Source organism: Oncorhynchus tshawytscha, linkage group LG01 (genome assembly GCF_018296145.1).
Source record: "Oncorhynchus tshawytscha isolate Ot180627B linkage group LG01, Otsh_v2.0, whole genome shotgun sequence".
In the NCBI taxonomy this organism is placed as follows: domain Eukaryota; kingdom Metazoa; phylum Chordata; class Actinopteri; order Salmoniformes; family Salmonidae; genus Oncorhynchus; species Oncorhynchus tshawytscha.
This window is the reverse complement of record NC_056429.1, coordinates 85,221,096-85,240,610: the sequence shown is the minus strand read 5'-3', so window position 1 is coordinate 85,240,610 and position 19,515 is coordinate 85,221,096. Positions and strand designations below refer to the sequence as shown.

Sequence of the window (19,515 nt, the reverse complement as noted above, 5' to 3'; positions counted from 1 at the left end):
GTCAGTATGTTATAGCTGGAGTATTTCCCCTGTCTTATCCGGGGTCCTGTGTGAATTTAAGTATGCTCTCTCTAATTCTCTCTTTCTTTCTCTCTCTCTCTCTTTCTTATTTTGTAAAGTGGTTTCTTGCATCATACAACACAATACAATTTACAGTCACCTATTTGGCCCATGGTGTTACAGACCAAGTAAAAAAATAATGAATTAATAACAAGCCCTTCATAATGCTACAACGTTTTATATGTCTCATGCAGTTTAGGCCTGCATTGAACACCACATATAGACTGTAGGCTATATCATAGAAATCAAAAGCTATTTCCTGGTAAAAATGTTATGGTATGGTAAGTTGGTGTTTGAAGATATCCCTCTAGTGGTGTGTGGGCTGTGCTTTGGCAAAGTGGGTGGGGTTATATCCTGCCTGTTTGGCCATGTCTGGGGGTATCATCGGATGGGGCCAAAGTGTCTCCTGACCCCTCCTGTCTCAGCCTCCAGTATTTATGCTGCAGTAGTTTATGTGTTGGGGGGCTAGGGTCAGTTTGTTATATCTGGAGTACTTCTCCTGTCTTATCCGGTGTCCTGTGTGAATTTAAGTATGCTCTCTCTAATTCTCTCTTTATCTCGGAGGACCTGAGCCCTAGGACCATGCCTCAGGACTACCCGGCATGATGACTCCTTGCTGTCCCCAGTCCACCTGGCCGTGCTGCTGCTCCAGTTTCAACTGTTCTGCCTGCGGCTATGGAATCCTGACCTGTTCACCGGACGTGCTACCTGTCCCAGACCTCCTGTTTTCAACTCTCTAGAGACAGCAGGAGCGGTAGAGATACTCTTAATGATCGGCTATGAAAAGCCAACTGACATTTACTCCTGAGGTGCTGACTTGCTGCACCCTCGACAACTACTGTCATTATTATTATTTGACCATGCTGGTAATTTATGAACATTTGAACATCTTGGCCATGTTCTGTTATAATCTCCACCTGGCACAGCCAGAAGAGGACTGGCCACCCCTCATAGTCTGGTTCCTCTCTAGGTTTCTTCCTAGGTTTTGGCCTTTCTAGGGAGTTTTTCCTAGCCACCGTGCTTCTCCATCTGCATTGCTTGCTGTTTGGGGTTTTAGGCTGGGTTTCTGTACAGCACTTTGAGATATCAGCTGATGTACTAAGGGCTATATAAATCCATTTGATTTGACAGCATTTCTTCTGCGCGCCAGTCCTGTAGGAAGTTCACGCCCCCGCGCGCAGATTGGCAAGAACTAGGGAATTTTTTTGATTAAAAAAATCAACGGACTAGAGCTAAGCACAGGCACAATCTTAAGAGGGAAACCTGGTTCTGTCTGCTTTCAAACTGCCACTGGAGACAAATTAACCTTTCAGCAGGAAAATAACCTAAAACACAAGGCCAAATTATACACTGGAGTTGTTTACCAAGACATCATCGAATGTTCCTGAGTGTCCGAGTTACAGTTTTGACTTAAATCGGCTTTGAAATCTAGCCAGACTTGAAAATGACTGTCTAACAATGATCAACTTCACAGAACTAGTAGAATTTCAAAAAAAAAGAATAATGTGCAAATTGTACAATCCAGAACTCTTAGTGATTTATCCAGAAATACTCAAAGCTGTAATGGCTGCCAAGGTGCTTCTTACATGTATTGATTCAGGGGTGTGAATACTTATGTAAATTTGATATTTCTGTATTTCATTTTCAATAAATTGGCAAACGTTTCAAAAAAATGTTTTCACTTTGTCATTATGGGGTATTGTGAATTCAGGCTGTAACACAACAAAATGTTGAATAAATCAAGGGGTATGAAAATGTTCTAAAGGCACTGTACCTCTATCACTCCAGTAACCCTGCATATTGTAAATATGGTATTGGAACTGAACCTGGAACTGACCCTGTATTTCGCTACTGACCCTGTATTTCACTACTGACCCTGTATTTCACTACTGACCCTGGAACTGACCCTGTATTTCACTACTGATCCTGTATATAGCTTCTTACTTTCTCATATTCTTATTTATATTTAGTGTGTGTGTTTTTTCCTACCTTATGTTTTTTTTTAGTATTACATTGTTATTGATTCCTGCATTGTTGGGGTTAGAGCTGCAAGAAAGGCATTTCACTGTACTTGTGCATGTGGGAAGGAGTCAGGTTAAAGAAGTATTTTCAAGCCTTGGGACAAATGAGACATGTATTGTGTACGTGTGCCCTTCAGAGGGTGAATGGGCAAAATAACAGATTTAAGTGCCTTTGAACGTGGTATGCTAGTAGGTGCCAGGCGCACCGGTTTGAGTGCGTCAATAACTGCAATGCTGCTGTGGTTTTCACGGTCAACAGTTTCCCGTGTGTATCAAGAATGGTTGACCACCCAAACGACATCCAGCCAACTTGACACAACTGTGGGAAGCATTGGAGTCAACATAGGCCAGCATCCCTGTGGAACGCTTGACACCTTGTAGAGTCCATGCCCCGATGAATTGAGGCTATTCCGACTGAAAAAGGGGTGCAACTCAATATTAATAAATGTTTTGTCCACTCAGTGAAGATCAACAGCCCCCTGTTCAGGCATCCCCCTTAAGTCCAAAAGCTTATTTTCTATTCCATTCTTCTCCTTTCCTACTTTTGAAGGAAACTTTTCTTTCAGCGCTGGTTCGTTCCCTTCTCCCGTTTCCTCCTCCTCTCCAGAGGTCTCATGAAAGCCCCACAGTTGAGCAGCAGTCCCCCATGATGAGAAAGCCTTCCCTTCAGCCATAGTGGTCTAGCAGAACCTGACCCAGGGGGGACAGGACAGAGAGGAACACGGAGCATTAGTCATTGGGGGCCTGGAACGAAATCCTTGTATACAGACTAAGTTACACGTTAGAGCTGGATAGAGAGAGGGATTAGTAGTGTGTATTGTGATATGTTGCAAGTACCTGAAAGGTAAAGCTGTTTAATGGCGGTGGTGAAGGAAGCTCCCACCATGCCTGCTAATGCCAGCAAACCTCCGACCTGCATCACCGACCTGCTGTCAAACCTGTTGACCGTGATACTGGACACTGGGCCTGGGCAGAAGGCGTTCACAGACAAACAGGCCATGTGTATTTATTAATGAAATGATGCAGAACTGCAAGAGACTCACATTTCTGTTTTGTTTCTCCCATTGAACGTTTTTTATTTAATTTTTTACATCTGACAGCTTTGTTTCGTATACGATTCAAGCTCTCAGAGGCCCCTGTATCAACTCTATGATTGACCTCTGACCTGATCCATTGAGCATGGGCAGCATGATGGAGGAGATTCAGACCGTGTCGCTGTGGCCCACATCAAAGTCCCTCATCAGCTCCTTGAAGGAGACACTGACAGCTTTGGGGGAGGCGTAGGAGAACCCAGTGACGACGAAACAGATGAGTATCCCCAGCCACCATCCAGCCCCAGCTTCCATCCAGCCCCAGGCAAAGTCTAGCCCCGGCCACCATCCAGCCACAGCAACCAATAGGGGTCCAGCCACCATCCAGCCCCAGCCAGCCACCATCAGGGGTCCAGCACTCATCCTCTTGGTTGTACTGACTCCCATTGTCCCTCAAGAGGATGGTCCTCTCTAGGAGGAAGGAGTGGGTCTGTAAGTTGGCCAAGAAGACGCATTTCTCAAACCCTCACACATTGTTGTGCAACTGGTAACCCAAACCTGCGTGTCGAGATCGCGTTTGGTGTAGGGGGACAAAATAAATTTATGCACGATGGCGCACGCACGCAGATGGTTTGGGTTCTGTGTCAGGCACTGCATCTCAGTGCTAGAGGCGTCACTACAGACCCTGGTTCGATTCCAGGCTGTATCACAACCGGCTGTGATTGGGAGTCCCATAGGGCGGCGCACAATTGGCCCAACGTCATCCGGGTTAGGGTTTGGCCGGGGTAGGCCTTCATTGTAAATAATAATTTGTTCTTAACTGACTTGCTTAGTTAAATAAAGGTTAAAAAAAAAGAAGAATTTGTTCTTAACTGACTTTCCTGATTAAATAAAGGTAAAATAAATCAAATACAATTAATTGGTCACTAACACTCACAATCCTTTATCTATTCCCTTCTTAATTTTCAGGTATCACTGGGAACCTGTCTGTAATTGTCTATTCATCACTTCTTCCTTCGACTGAGAATCTTCATCTTTTCCAGCTGCTTCTCCATCAGGTGATACTCTGCAGTGGTTTCTGACAACTTAAGAAAAAGGGAATCAGTTACTTGCTCCGATAAATTATTAATAATGGCCTATAAAGGGAATCCCGTATTCAAGGTTAATTGTATGGCTTATACTGTATAAGCATACTGTATTGTATGGCTTATACTGTATCTATGCAACTGTATTCAATGGGATGCTTCAAGCTGATGAGAATCTACCATGTCCAACAGGAGGTCAATCTTCAGCCTGAGTAGGTTGTTCTCCTTTTCAAGCTATAGGTTGCTATTTTTCAGTCTTCGCCTCCTTCCCAGATACATTCCCTTCAGACTGTTGAGGCGAGAAACAAAACAGCAAATGAAAAAGAAAACAAATTAAATGCAAATATCTGTGGTGATCAGATAGATCAGACTTATTACAGTAGCAGTGCAGACAGTGCAGTTTTCTACTACATTTAATTGATGATCAATTACCAGCAATCCATTGTCCGTCTTCAAATGTCAAGCTATGGCCCCCAATGTTCATAACAGGGGCTCCATACTCAAGACCCAACTCTATTTCCCTCGTAGACCAATCCAACTAGACTCAACAAATTAAGAGGGGGGATGTAGAAACTTCCTTCACATAAAAGACAACAGAGGCACATTGCAGAATGTTTTTGGGCGTGAGAGAGAAATTTCATCAACTCACCGTGTGCAGATTTAAGACAGAAACAGACTTGCGAGGGGTATTCTGTGGACAGAAGGTGTTGCCAAAAAGCAGCATCTTCGTCGTCAGCTGCGTCATATATTGTGAGACAAATATATATTGTAGAGGATTAATGTTAGATTGAGAACTTCTTATTTTGCAGCTTTGGAAATGATAGTCAAGTAACGTTAGCTACGTAGCTAGCTAAAGTTAGCATAGCATTGTAAACTAAGATTACCAACAGCAACAATATTACGCCACTATCTTGGTAGTTTATTTAATCATATATTAAAATAGCTAGCTAAATGACTGTACAACGCTTTTATTGATCTAGCTAATTCGTTATCTTTGGTTAGCAGAGGCTTCCCTTCTCTTTCTAGCCCAGCAAGCGGCTTTTTAAAGACATACAGGTTACTGCGCAAGTGCTACAGATCCATTTTGTCTAAACAGGTAATAATGGAAGAATTTACAAATGGAAACACAGCATTTGAGTTGGATAATATCAAATCACTTTGCATTTTTATGAATGTTTACTGTAACTACATACCATTGGATTCTTTATAGTTGGACAAAGTCTACATTTCATCCTTGTAATAATGTAAACACTTGATAAATGCCCCGCTGTTTAGTTTGAGTGGGATAAGCCATCAACGTGAACGCATCACCATGGTGATAGCGTCTCTTTGGTTACCGAATACTGTTTCCCCGTGAAATAGTTTTTTCAGTGTCATTATTTGATTGTCACAGATTTATCGTCATATTACCCCTGGATAATTAATGATATAATGGCCAGATCCCGTTCTATTCATAACAAGCCCCAGTGGCCTAATGGATAAGGCACTGGCCTCCTAAGCCAGGGATTGTGGGTTCGAGTCCCATCTGGGGTGAAACATTTTTGTCCATTAAAATGTTTATAAATAACAGTGTCAACAACTAAATGCAATGATGGATGATTTCACACAAACATTTGAATATATGTAAATGATTTGCCTTGTCTTAACATTTATACTGAACAAAAATATTAAAGCAACATGTTTTATTTTTTATTTTATTTCACCTTTATTTAACCAGGTAGGCTAGTTGAGAACAAGTTCTCATTTACAACTGCGACCTGGCCAAGATAAAGCAAAGCAGTGTGACACAAACAACAACACAGAGTTACACATGGAATAAACAAGCATACACAATAGAAAAAGAAAGAAAGTCTATATATAGTGTGCAAATGGCGTGAGGTGGTGAGGCAATAAATAGGCCATAGTAGCAAGTATTTACAATTTAGCTAAATTAAGACTGGAGTGATAGATGTGCAGATGATGATGTGCAGGTGTTGGTCCCATGTTTCCTGGCCTGAAATAAAATATCCCAGAAATGTTTCATACACACAAAAAGCTCATTTCTTTCAAATTTTGTGCAGAAATGTATTTACATCTCTGTTAGTGAGCATTTCTCCTTTGCCAAGATAATCCATCCACCTGACAGGTGTGGAATATCAAGAAGCTGATTAAACAGCATGGTCATTACACAGGTGCACCTTGTGCTGGGGACAATAATAGCCACTCTAAAATGTGCAGTTTTGTCACACAACACAATGCAATAGATGTCTCAAGTTTTGAGGGAGCATGCAATTGGCATGCTGACTGCAGGAAAGTCCACCAGAGCTGTTGGCAGAGCATTTAATGTTCATTTATCTCTACCATATCTCTATATCTACCATAAGCCACCTCCAACGTCATTTTAGAGAATTCAACCGGCATCACAACCGCAGACCACGTTTAACCATGCCAGCCCAGGACCTCCACATCTGGCTTCTTCCATTGCAGCATCATCTGAGACCAGCCACCCAGACAGCTGATGAAACTGAGGAGTATTTCTGTCTGTAATTAAAGCCGTTTTGTGGGGAAAAACTCATTCCGCTGAAAAACATCCCCACAGCATGATGCTGCCACCACCATGCTTCACCGTAGTATTGGTGCCAGGTTTCTTCCAGACGTGACGCTTGGCATTCATGCCAAAGAGTTCAATCTTGGTTTCATCAGACCAGAGAATCTTGTTTCTCATGGTCTGAGAGTCTTTTGGTGCCTTTTAGCAAACTCCAAGTGGGCTGTCATGTGCCTTTTACTGAGGAGTGGCTTACGTCTGGCCATAAAGGCCTGATTGGTGAAGTGCTGCAGAGATGGTTGTCCTTCTGGAAGGTTCTCCCATCTCCACAGAGGAACTCTAGAGCTCTGTCAGAGTGACCATCGGGTTCTTGGTCACCTCCCTGACCAAGGCCCTTGGTGGTTCCAAACATCTTCCATTTAAGAATGATGGAGGCCACTGTATTCTTGGGGACCTTCAATACTGCAGACATTTTTGGTACCCTACCCCAGATCTGTGCCTCAACACAATCCTGTCTCGGCGCTCTACAGACAATTCCTTTGAACTCATGTCTTGGTTTTTGCTATGACATGCACTGTCATATGTGGGACCTTATATTGACAGGTGTGTGCCTTTCCAAATAATTTCCAATCAATTGAATTGACCAAAGGTGGACTCCAATCAAGTTGTAGAAACATCTCAAGGATGATCAACGGAAACAGGATGCACCTGAGCTCAGTTTCGAGTCTCATAGGAAAGGGTCTGTATACTTATGTAAATAAGGTATTTTTAAAATATTTTTGAAAAAAACAATAAGAACCTGTTTTCGCTTTGTCATTATGGGGTATTGTGTGTAGATTTCTATTTATTTAATACATTTTAGAATTAAGGCTAACGTAACAAAATGTGGAAAATTTCAAGGGGTATGAATATTTCCCGAAGGCACTGTATTTTTTCAGTATCGGATTGTAGTTGGAAATGTGTAGCCAAACATCCTAGAAAAGGTAAATTGATGTTCATCATGTAGCCTTTAGCCAATTGAAGAGCGCTTCTTAACGTTCGTCCAATCATATGTCTAGGTTATTATCTGGTTAGGTCCCACATGAATTTAAGTCGATTCCCCCAATTGAACTTAAATTTGACGCTGGAGTGACCAGCAAATGTCATATGTTATTGCCTTTAGAATAGGCACTTTAAACGTATCATTCTATTAACATTAGAACAGATCAATTAAGACATGGCTTTGAGAGGGGAGCAGAGAGAATTCCTTGTTATTTTGTGCGTCTTGGCTGCAGCCCTCGTGCAAACTTACCGTAAGTCTTCATTCAATATTTTTCAATAATGCTCTTTGCCTTTCGATATTAATAAATTAGCCAAATTATGTTAAACGTATGTTGTTCATTCATTGCATCCAAGAAACTGCATAAATGTGCAAGCATAGGTGGATCGGAGCGGTACAACCTCTTGTGAATTGTGGCAAGGTTTGATTGACATGTCATGTCAGACAGGTATAATTCGCACGAGTAGTAGCAGAGAACCCCCAGAGTGAACATTTTGGATGGTGCGTAGGCTACATTGCCAGACACTTTTTTTTTTCTTTCTTGGTGACGCAGATCCCAAAAAATCATACACAATAATATTTACCGCCCTATTTGCTTCATGATATTTTTTTATTCTGTATTCCACTCAGTATTTCTATACAGTGTGAAAGTCAGTAAAATGGATTGATAAAATACATTGTAACTATTTGAACATCCACTCAGAGGTAAACATTGCCTGGTAATAGGCCTATTGTATGCAATGCATTTGCTCAATATACCTATTCTTCAATCCATACAATCCATTCAGCTGAATACACAGACAAGACACTTTTGCTTAGCTTCTATCCACCACCCATGAGTGTTCTTCTAATATGGTGTGTTATTCATCCCTGTCCCCCTGTGGTAGAGATCCAAGAGGCCACTGTGTACTGGGATGCTGCCCAGAAGAGTGTGATTCTGAATGAGGGGGTGTTGGAGAAAGAAGGGGGTGCCTATGGCTATTACAATGACACTCTCCTCTTGACGGGCTGGGGGGTGCTGGAGATTCGGGCAGGGTACGGGGAGACCCCCGAGAGTGATGAGACCACCTCCTTCTTGGCTGGGTATCTGGAAGGGTTCCTCACCGCAGAGTGAGTGCTTTCACTGCTTTGTTACAAATTACACTGATGTTCGTGTTATCTTTATTTAGCCCTGTTCACGCCTATACATTCATTATAGACATCATTTTTGAGAGTGGAAATACTTCAGGAAATGTTGAAGAAATTTTGACCCTGGCTTTCTCTCTCTATCAGGCAAATGTTTAGCCACTATGCCAACATATATCCCCAGATGATTAAAGATGAGAAGATTCTGGACCCCTTGAAAGATTTCATGATGTAAGATTCCCATTTATGCTATAGACAATCTTTTCCGTTCTGTGGACTACCAAATCACTGTCAAAAGCTCTTGAGGACCACCATTCGTGGAATCGCATATTTTCTTTTTTACATCAAATATCATGACAGTCAAATGTAGTCAATTTTAGCAGTCAATGTAACAAATGAAAGCCTATAATAATAATTATAATGACTGAATACCTGAGTCGGTCCACAGTAAACAGGACTACTGGACCAGAGAGCAGGTGAAGTTGAGGAGAAACAGTGACCCCTTGTGGTTACATGCAGGACTGATCCTGGCTCAACTGGATGGGCTACAGGCTGGAGCTGCATACTGGGCCAAGAGCAGGCAGAGAGAGGTGTGTGTGTGTTCTGTGTGTGTGTGGGAGCAAGAGAAAAGTGTGAGGCACTGAATGTCAGAACTGAAGGGAATTGTGTTTTGACGATAATCTTCTGTGTGCGAGCATCAGATTTTCCTCCAACCTAATGGTATCTGTATAGTCACAACCCCCTAATTGCAAACAAAAACAGTTCCCAATCCTTTATGCAAATCCCAACTGACCCTTTTCTTCCACCTTTCCACATCCTAGCCTCTGTCTATGTTTGCGCTGCAGTTTCTGAATGAAGTTGGAGACCTGCTGGACCTGATTCCAGCACTGACTCCACGCTTCAACTCCTCCCGAGGCCCTGTGCCAGGAATGGGCCACTGCTCAGCTCTCATAAAGGTCAGGCGTCAAGTGAATTTGGCTAGGTCTGGTTGTTTTTTTAGCTCATGATTGGTGGTGTTTATAGTTTATTTATAGCTGACTTGCATATCATCCTCATTAGTGGAGTTATACAATGCGATTTCCATAATCTACAAAAGATATTCAGCCACTGTTAAAGCATATTGGTTTATAATGATGTAGATTCCTTTTTTATTGAGCTTTCATTTTTCTACAGGAGTGGATTAATACCTTTCTCACGTCCAGTTTTCTCTTCAGTTCATGCATGAGGTAGTGAGGACGGTACACTTTAAGTCTGCGATGTAACACCATGTGTTTGGTGTCTTTATCCTGTTCTCTCTCTAGGTTCTGCCAGGCTTTGAGAACCTGCTGTTAGCCCACTCCAGCTGGTTCAACTACGCTTCCACCATGCGTATCTACAAACACTGGGACTTCAGGCTGGCTGACACACACACCGCCACGGGCAAGATATCCTTCAGCAGCTACCCTGGTAAAGGAACATGAGTGATTGAATTTGATTGATAAAGCAATTTATATAGTGTTTTATATTGTATTGATCCCTTATTTTACCAGGTGAGTTGACTGGGAACACATTCTCATTTACAGCAACGACTCAGGGAATAGTTACAGGGGAGAAGAAGGGGCTAATGAGCCAATTGTAGGCTGGGGATGATTAGGTAGCCATTATGGTATGAGGGACAGATTTGGAATTTTTTTCAACACCCCTACTCTCACGATAAGTGCCATGGGATCTTTAGTGACCACAGAGAGTCAGGACACCCATTTAACGTCCCGTCCGAAAGACTGCACACTACACAAGGCAATGTCCCCAATCACTGCCCTGGGATATATATATATTTTTTTTTAGAACAGAGGAAAGAGTGCCTCCAACTGGCCCTCCAACACCACTTCCAGCAGCATCTGGTGTCCCGTCCAGGGACTGACCCTGCTTAGCTGCAGTGGGATGCAGGGTATTATGCTGCTGGCTGATATTGTGGTATTGGGGAGAACTCTTCTTATTCACTATCCATGTGTAGCACCCATCTACCTAATATGGCTGAAAAAAGCAGCCTGAGACTGTCTTGTACAATACAGACTCCACCAGTCTTGAAAATTGGAAAGTTTAGTAACATACAGTTGCAACGGAAGGATGATTAATGTAAACTCGTAGCCTGGTGGGGTTAAGTGATGTTATTGAAGATTTGCCATTTTCCCTGTCATACATTATCTTACAGGCCCCATCACTATTAAAACTGAAGTGGCTTAAAAGTGCTATTTTTAGAGTTAAGCAGGGAATGTTATCTCACTCAGTGCAGAAACACACTACATTAAAAGCTACTAAAATACAATCCGGGTGCTAGGATTTGAATCCATCTAGCCCTTCTGTGCGCAAGCTTACCACATTCTCTCAGGACTGAAATCTACTACATTATAATGACATTTTTAATTACCCTGTGGTGCTAGGAATGTTACACCTCACATATGTCCTTACCCTTAGCCCAACTTCTTTTTTCTCTACACTATAGTGCAAGGGATGCTAGGCTATACTACTCCCACATCCCACTCCAAGTCCCCACATGTCCTCACCCCTTCATGTCCCCTCTCCTTTCCTAACTAGCCATGCACTTATCTCCTCTCTCCGCCCAGGCTTCCTGACATCTTTGGATGACTTCTATCTGCTGGGCAGTGGGCTGCTGATGACTCAGACCACCAACAGTGTCTTCAACACCTCTCTGTTCACCCTGGTCACCCCCCACAGCCTGCTGGCCTGGCAGAGGGTGCGGCTGGCACACGCCCTGGCACGCACTGGGGAGCAGTGGGCTCACATCTTCTCTAAGTACAACTCCGGTAATGCCTGGGGTGTGGAGGACTTTTGTGGGATTGGGTTTTGTGATTTGTGTAACCTGTACTTGCATGAATAACCTATGAGCTTGTGTTTAGGTGTGAGTATAGACTTTGTGATTTGTGTGCTACTGTACTTGTTAAGGATTGTAGTTTGTGTTGAATTGATTGTTGCATAGTATGGTAAATGGCGTAGTATGTTAAAGGAAAAGGAAAGGGGGATACCTAGTAAGTTGTACAACTAAATACCTTCAACTGAAATGTGTCTTCCGCATTTAACCCAACCCTTCTGAATCAGAGAGGTGTGGGGGGCTGCCTTAATCGACATCCACGTCTTCGGGCGCACAACGGCTATGTGATGTATTGCCTTAGGCCCTGACCACAGACGGTTCCTGACCACAGATGATGGAACCGTCCTGTTCTCTAAGGATGTACTGTAGTCTTTGTTAATAGAGCCACCACAGTAGGAGATGACATAACTTGTTGCTTAGGAGGAACAGTACAGCTTGTTCTCAATGAGAGGACTGACTGGCCATAGCCTCTGTGTCTCTGGCACCTACTATACCAAGAAAGTGACACCTGATACATTCCCATTATGATCGTATACATGCAAACTCTGCTCACCAGTTCCTAGTTCAAATACCATTTTTTTCCCTTCTTTTTTTCTGAGTATCTGCATGCTCCAGTGTAGTGCATGTGTTCACCACAGTCCCAAGCCATGACATACTGCATATCAGGAGGTGACTCGTTTCTCCTCATTTCAAGGACCTGTAATAACCAGTAGATAATCAACACCAAACCAAGTTTAACACAACTACATTTCCCCTCCCCTCCTCAGGAACCTATAACAGCCAGTACATGGTGCTGGATCTGAGCAGGGTGTCGTTGGGGAGGAGTATAAGGGATGGGGCTCTGACTGTGGTAGAGCAGATACCAGGACTGGTGGTACACTCTGACCAGACACAGGCCCTGCGACAGGGTAAGGGATGGTCTCATTTCAGTCTGTTGATATAACGCTAAACTGGTGGATATACATGGGTTACATGCCATCCTAATTGACACTCTCGGATTAATAAAGTCTTATGGGATGTTATTAATTGATATGTCGCAAATTGTATTTTCAAAGCCTGGGGGGAGAAGGATAATGCATTGTTTGTTTAATGTAATTAAATGGCAGCTGTTATAGCCATGATTATAAAATAAAATAGTTTTATGTGCATATTACTTCAAGTAATAATAATGTATTATAAACCCATGTCAGCTGGGCACAAATATGTGTGACACTTAAAGGCCCAGTGCAGTCAAAATAGAGGTTTTCCTGTGTTTTATATGTATTTCCACATTGAGGTTGGAATAATACTGTGTAATTGTGAAAATTATGAGAATGCCCTTTTTAGTGTAAGAGACATCACCAGGCAGTATAACTTCTCTGCCAATAACAGCTAGTTTTCCTCTCCCTAATCCGACCACTCCCAGACAGTCGTAGTAAAATTCTTGCTTGAGAAATTGATCTTGCTAAGAAACTATTTTTGTTTCTTTTTGACCATTTTCATTGAAAACAATTACAGTAAGGTACTTAATTCTTACCCAGAAATGATTTGATATTGAGATTAAACAGCTGCATTGGTCCTTTAATAAAATATATCAATCAATGAATCATGTTGGTTGTTTCAGTCTCTCAGCATCTGATATATCCCTACTTCACCATTCCTACATTATTCTTGTCTGTCTCCTGTTCCCTCCGGCAGGCTATTGGGCGTCCTACAATGTGCCCTTCCATGCAGACATCTACAACCTGAGTGGCTACGGGGTCATGTGGAGGAAGCATGGAGAGGACTTCTCCTATGACCTCTGTCCCAGAGCCAAGATCTTCCGCAGGGATCAGGCCAGGGTTACAGACCTCGCCTCCCTCAAACACATCATGAGATACAACAGTGAGTGCTGCAGCCCCTTTCAAGATGGCGCCGACAGATGGTCACCTCGCTTGTCACGCCCTGACCTTAGAGATCCTTTTTATTCTCTATTTTGGTTAGATCAGGGTGTGACTAGGGTGGGTACTCTAGTTTTTGCATTTCTATGTTGGCCTGGTATGGTTCCCAATCAGAGGCAGCTGTCTATCGTTGTCTCTGATTGGGGATCATATTTAGGCAGCCTTTTCCCACCTGTTGTTTGTGGGATCTTGTTTTTGTATTGTTGCTTTTGAGCCCTACAAGGCTGTACGTTTCGTTGGTTACTCGTTCTTGTTTTGCTGCTGGTTAACATTAATAAAAATGATGAACCTACCCCACGCTGCATCTTGGCCCAACCATCCTTACAACGACGAGCGTTACATCGCTTCACATCCTTAGGAAACTATGTAGTAATTCGTTTTTTTCATGTATTATTTCTTACATTTTTATCCCAGAAAATCTTAAGTGTTATTACATACAGCCGGGAAGAACTATTGGATATAATAACGACGTTAACTTACCAACATTACAATCAGGAATGCGACTTTCCCGAGGTGGATCCTTTGTTCAGACCTCCACCCTGAGCCTGGACATTGGTTCTAATCCCAGAGGCCGACCCAAAACAACGTCGTCGCCACAGGAGAGGCAGACGGAGGGCCTCCTAGTCAGACTTAGAAGGCGAACACACCATCCACCGCTTCTGAGCATACTCGTCGCCAAACTCCAGTCTCTAGACAACAAGATGGATGAAATTAGGGCACGAGTTGCCTTCCAGAGAGACATCAGAGATTGTAATATTCTCTGATTCACAGAAACATGGCTCACTCGGGATATGTTGTCGGAGTCGGTACAGCCACCGGGTTCTTTATGCGTTGCGCCAACAGAAAGAAAAATCTCTGGTAAGAAGGGCAGGGGTGTATGCCTCATGATTAACGACTTATGGCGTAATCATAACAACATACAAGAATTCAAGTCCTTTTGTTCACCAGACCTAGAATTCCTTACAATCAAATGCCGACCCCATTATCTTCCAATAGAATTCTCTTAGATTATAGTCATAGTCGTGTATATCCCCCCAAAGCAGATACCTCGACGGCTCTGAAAGAACTTTACTGAACTCTATGTAAACTGGAAACCATATATCCTGAGGCTCTATTAATTTTAGCTGGGGATTTTAACAAAGCTAATTTGAGAACACGGTTACCTAAATTCTACCAGCACATTGATTGTTGCACCCACTCGAGCAAAACATTGGACCGCTGCTACTCTAACTTCCGTGATGCATACAAGGCCCTCCCCTGTCCTCTCTTTGGCAAATCTGACCATGACTCCATCTTGTTGCTCCCCTCCTATAGGCAGAAACTAAAACAGGTCGCGACCATGCTTAGGTCTATCCAACGCCGGTCTGACCAATCGAATTCCACGCTTCAAGATTGCTTCAGTCGAGTGGATAGGGATATGTTCCGGGTTGCCTCAGACAATAACATTGACGTATATGCTGACTCGGTGAGTGAGTTTATTAGGAAGTGCAATGGAGACCTGGTACCCACTGTGACTATTAAAACCTTCCCTAACCAGAAACCGTGGATTGATGGCAGCATTCACGCAAAACTGAAAGCGTGAACCACCGCATTTAATCATGCCGAGGCGACTGGAAACATGACTGAATACAAACTGTAGCTATTCCCTCTGCTAGGCAATCAAGCAAGCTAAGCGTCAATATAGGGACAAAGTAGAGTCTCAATTCAACGACTCAAACACGAGACGTATATTACAGAGTCTACAGATAATCACGGATTACAAAAAGAAAACCAGCCCCGTCAGGGACATCGGCGCCTCGCTCCCGAACAAATTAAACAACTTTGCATGCTTTGAGGACAATACAGTGCCACCGACACGGCCCGCTACCAAAGACTGTGGGCTCCCCTTTAACGTGGCCGATGTGAGTAAAACATTTAAACGTGTTAACCCTCGCCAGGCTGCCGGTCCAGACGGCATCCCCGGCCGCGTCCTCAGAGCATGTGCAGACCAGTTGGCTGGTGTGTTTACGGACATATTCAATCAATCCCTATCCCAGTCTGCTGACCCCACATGCTTCAAGATGGCCACCATTGTTCCGGTTCCAAAGAAAGCTAAGGTAACTGAACCAAATGACTATCGCCCTGTAGCACTCACTTCTGTCATCATGAAGTTCTTTGAGAGACTAGTCAAGCATCATATCACCTCCACCCTACTTGATACCCTAGACTCACTCCAATTGGCTTACCGCCCCAATAGGTCCACAGGCGATCCAATCGTCATCACACTGCACACTGCCTATCCCATCTGGACAAGAGGAATACATGTGTAAGAATGCTGTTCATTGACTAAAGCTCAGCATTCAACACCATAGTACCCTCCAAACTCATCATTAAGCTTGAGAACCTGGGTCTCAACCCTGCCCTGTGCAACTGGGTCCTAGACTTTCTGACGGATCGCCCCCAGGTTGTTTCCTACCCTCACCACATCTCCACTCCGCTGATCCTCAACACTGGGGCCCCACAAGGGTGTGTTCTCAGCCCTCTCCTGTACTCCCTGTTCACCCATGACTGCGTGGCCATGCACGCCTCCAACTCAATCATCAAGTTTGCAGAAGACACTACAGTGGTAGGCTTGATGACCAACAATGACGAGACAGCCTACAGGGAGGAGGTGATGATCGTGGACTTCAGGATACAGCAGAGGGAGCACCCCCTATTCACATAGACGGGACAGCAGTGGAGGAGGTGGAAAGTTTTTTAAAAGTTCCTCGGAGTACACATCACGGAGAAACTGCAATGGTCCACCCACACAGACAGCCTGGTGAAGAAGGTGCAACAGCGCCTTTTCAACCTCAAGAGGCTGAAGAAATTTGACTTGTCACTGTCACCTAAAACCCTCACAAACTTTTACAGATGCACAATCAAGAGCATCCTGTCGGGCTGTATCACCGCCTGGTGCGGCAACTGCACCGCCCTCAACCGCAAGGCTCTCCAGAGGATAGTGCGGTCTGCACAACATCACCGGGGGCAAACTACCTGCCCTCCAGGACACCTACAGCACCCGATGTCACAGGAAGGCCAAAAAGATCATCAAGGACAACAACCACCCGAGCCACTGCCTGTTCACCCCGCTATCATCCAGAAGGCAAGGTCAGTACAGGTGCATCAAAGCTGGGGCCGAGAGACTGAAAAACAGCTTCTATTTCAAGGCCATCAGGCTGTTAAACAGCCATCACTGACACAGAGAGGCTGCTGCCAACATACAGACTCAAATCACTGGCCACTTTAATAAATGGATTTAATAATGGTATCACTAGTCACTTTTAAAAAATGGCACTTTAATAATGTTTACATATCCTACATTACTCATATGTATATAGTGTATTTTATACCATCTATTGCATCTTTCCTATGCCGTACAGCCATCGCACGTCCATATATTCTTATTCCATTCCCTTACTGTGTGTGTGTGTGTGTGTGTGTGTGTGTGTGTAAGGTAGTCGTTGTGAATTTGTTAGATTACTTGTTAGATATTACTGCACCGTCGGACTAGAAGCACCGGCATTTCGCTACAAATGCATTAACATCTGTTAACCATGTGTATGTGACCAATAAAATGTGATTTGAGTATGATTTTGTCAGGAATGGGTTGGTAACTGTAGTTATTTTATAATTAGGCAGATGCAGGCAATGCCAGGCCTGCAGGACTCATGATGACTGGCCCTGTAGTGTCTAATCTTTTTTGCTACAACCGTAATCGGACTGGAGAGAATCGGGCCTTTCATTCTGGTCTGCTAAAGCTATCCCTATTAATAGAATGAGAATTCAGGTGGAGATTAAATTATTCAACCCCACAAGGAGGATAGATCATCTTGCTGTGTGGGTCTACTAGATTGTCACACCTGCTGTTCCAACCTCTGAACTCAGTGCTTTTGAACTGTGTCTCCAGACTACAGGAAAGACCCTTACTCCAAGGGCCATCCCTGTAAAACCATCTGCTGTCGCAACGACCTGAGGCTGAAGAAACCACGTCCAGGAGGCTGCTATGACACCAAGGTCAGTGTTCAATTACCACCATGTCCACGCATTCGCACTCATAAAATAATATCAAAGGGAACATGATGGCACAATTTATACTCCTACGGTACATCACAATACTAAAATAACATTCAAGTAAAACAAAGGGCCATTTTTAATTATCTCCTCTCTCTCCTTCTCTCTCGCGCTCTCTCACTCTCTCTCCTTCCCTCTCCTAGGTGACAGACTTCCACCTGGCCCATCAGTTAGCAGGCGAGGCGGTGAACGGTCCCACCACTCAGGGGGGCCTGCTTCCGTTCTCCTGGAGCCACTTCAACAGCACAGCCCACAAGGGTCTGCCGCAGTCATATAACTTCAGCTTCATCACCATGAAGCCAACTCTGTCACTATACCAGCCCTGAGAGGGGTCTGGGTTGTGTTCATAAGGGCATGCAACTTCATTTTTTTTACAATGGAATATGAAAATAAGGGTTTCTTTTTGGACAAGTCCAGATAGTCCCTCTCTATTTAATTCAGTTATCTTCCATTTGGTGCTTAATGAAAATGACCCATGGGTCTGAAAGCACAGCGGGGCTAGGGAGTAAAGGAAGAAGTGGCCACCAGACACTTACCCAAGGCTTTTTTTTTTGTGGTTAGATGCACTGATTATACTGTCTTTGTTATGTGATTGTTAGTTTTGTATAATGTGTGGTGTATATTCTTCTGAGTTAATGACTGAGCAGACAGAGGTCATTACGTGGTTCTATGTTTACAGTGCAGTCCAGTAAATTGTATCAGTCGGGGCTGGGGAACATGTAGCCTACGGGCCAATATTGACATTTACACACAATGATACCAGCTCAGACTTCTCATTTTGTGCCAGTTTGGTTCCCTGGTCTTGACTTGAACCAAAAGTGATGACCGGATGCCAATAATCAGGGAATTAGTTGTCTGTACAACATTCTCAGGTTTGTGTGTTTTTTCTGAAGCCACCATATTGATACTCCCCGAAGAAGCAGTCCTCAATAGGAATGAATGCAATTCCACACAATAGGAATGAATGCAATTCCACAGTAGTTCAATTAAATGTCTTTAGTGGGGACATTAGTACTATCAAAAAATCCACATTAGTACTTTAAAAAAAATCCACTGAAATGGTTTTATTTAAATTTGAATGTTTAGTTCACATAATACAATTTTAAAGTATACATTAAGGTGTCTGTAATAGAATAAACATGACAATAAATGCATTTCTATAGAGTCCAAAATGTGTATTTTACCATAGAGTACTATAGTATGAGTCATAATACCCATAAAACCTAGCGTTTTTCCAACATTAATTTTTTCCATAGGGGATTTTAGAAAAACTTCAAATAAGGGCTGTGTTTCGTGTAGGCTTATCCTGGTGTGACGTTTTGATAGCCATGTAAATCTCTCTAGGACGAGGTGACTTTTATCAATATATTCACCTGTATTTACCCCCCAAAAATGAAATGCTTATTAGCTACTAATGTAGCTATCATGAAGAACTACAAATTACATGATGATCTGGATGAGAGTGCCAAATTGAGGCAAAGGTAAGAATATCTGGATTAACTATCTAACGTTAACTAAATGTAGTAATGAATAAATTGGCTACATTTATTTAATTTGACAATTCTGTGAACTGTCTTGTGCAAGTTTTTAATTGACACAATACCTGTTAGCAAAGGTCTCCCTAGAGATGATGTGCAGGAGCTTGCAGGGATTTGCAGTTTTGCATGATGTCTACTTTGATGCTAATTAGCATTTTCGAATCTGAGGGTAAATAGAACCAAATATATTGATAAAAGTCACCTTGCTAGAG

General features: G+C 43.1%; 2 protein-coding genes, 1 long non-coding RNA gene and 1 other non-coding gene across 8 annotated transcripts; 2 read left to right on the top strand and 2 right to left on the bottom strand.

Moving 5' to 3' along the window:
• Nucleotides 1-2,442: 2,442 nt before the first annotated feature.
• On the bottom strand, nt 2,443-3,742 carry LOC112253977 (monocarboxylate transporter 3-like). 2 transcript variants are annotated; one of them, XM_024426265.2, is made up of 3 exons: nt 3,247-3,742; nt 2,919-3,047; nt 2,443-2,771 (listed from the first exon to the last, which is right to left on the bottom strand). In XM_024426265.2, the coding sequence occupies exons 1-3, from the start codon at nt 3,269-3,271 to the stop codon at nt 2,644-2,646; spliced, it is 282 nt and encodes a 93-aa protein (XP_024282033.1). In that variant the 5' UTR covers nt 3,272-3,742; the 3' UTR covers nt 2,443-2,643. The 2 variants fall into 2 exon arrangements, with proteins under 2 accessions (XP_024282033.1, XP_024281953.1); XM_024426185.2 differs by having other exon boundaries at nt 2,919-3,742.
• A 213-nt stretch (nt 3,743-3,955) lies between these two features.
• LOC112253896 lies at nt 3,956-5,638 on the bottom strand. Of its 3 annotated transcripts, none has more exons than XR_002954093.2 (4): nt 5,391-5,638; nt 4,847-4,933; nt 4,630-4,735; nt 3,956-4,486 (listed from the first exon to the last, which is right to left on the bottom strand). It is a non-coding gene; the product is annotated as an uncharacterized LOC112253896 (long non-coding RNA). The 3 variants fall into 3 exon arrangements; XR_002954086.2 differs by lacking the exon at nt 5,391-5,638 and having other exon boundaries at nt 3,956-4,197; nt 4,378-4,486; nt 4,847-5,266; XR_002954085.2 differs by lacking the exon at nt 5,391-5,638 and having other exon boundaries at nt 4,847-5,266.
• A 19-nt stretch (nt 5,639-5,657) lies between these two features.
• Nucleotides 5,658-5,730, top strand: trnar-ccu. The gene has a single exon. It is a non-coding gene; the product is annotated as a tRNA-Arg (tRNA).
• Nucleotides 5,731-7,785: 2,055 nt separating this feature from the next.
• On the top strand, nt 7,786-19,000 carry LOC112258665 (phospholipase B-like 1). 2 transcript variants are annotated; one of them, XM_024433198.2, is made up of 11 exons: nt 7,786-8,013; nt 8,648-8,870; nt 9,033-9,116; nt 9,334-9,475; nt 9,731-9,841; nt 10,187-10,331; nt 11,489-11,689; nt 12,522-12,662; nt 13,432-13,617; nt 17,602-17,708; nt 17,909-19,000. In XM_024433198.2, the coding sequence occupies exons 1-11, from the start codon at nt 7,938-7,940 to the stop codon at nt 18,089-18,091; spliced, it is 1,599 nt and encodes a 532-aa protein (XP_024288966.1). In that variant the 5' UTR covers nt 7,786-7,937; the 3' UTR covers nt 18,092-19,000. The 2 variants fall into 2 exon arrangements, with proteins under 2 accessions (XP_024288966.1, XP_024288959.1); XM_024433191.2 differs by having other exon boundaries at nt 9,707-9,841; nt 17,909-18,999.
• Nucleotides 19,001-19,515: the final 515 nt, after the last annotated feature.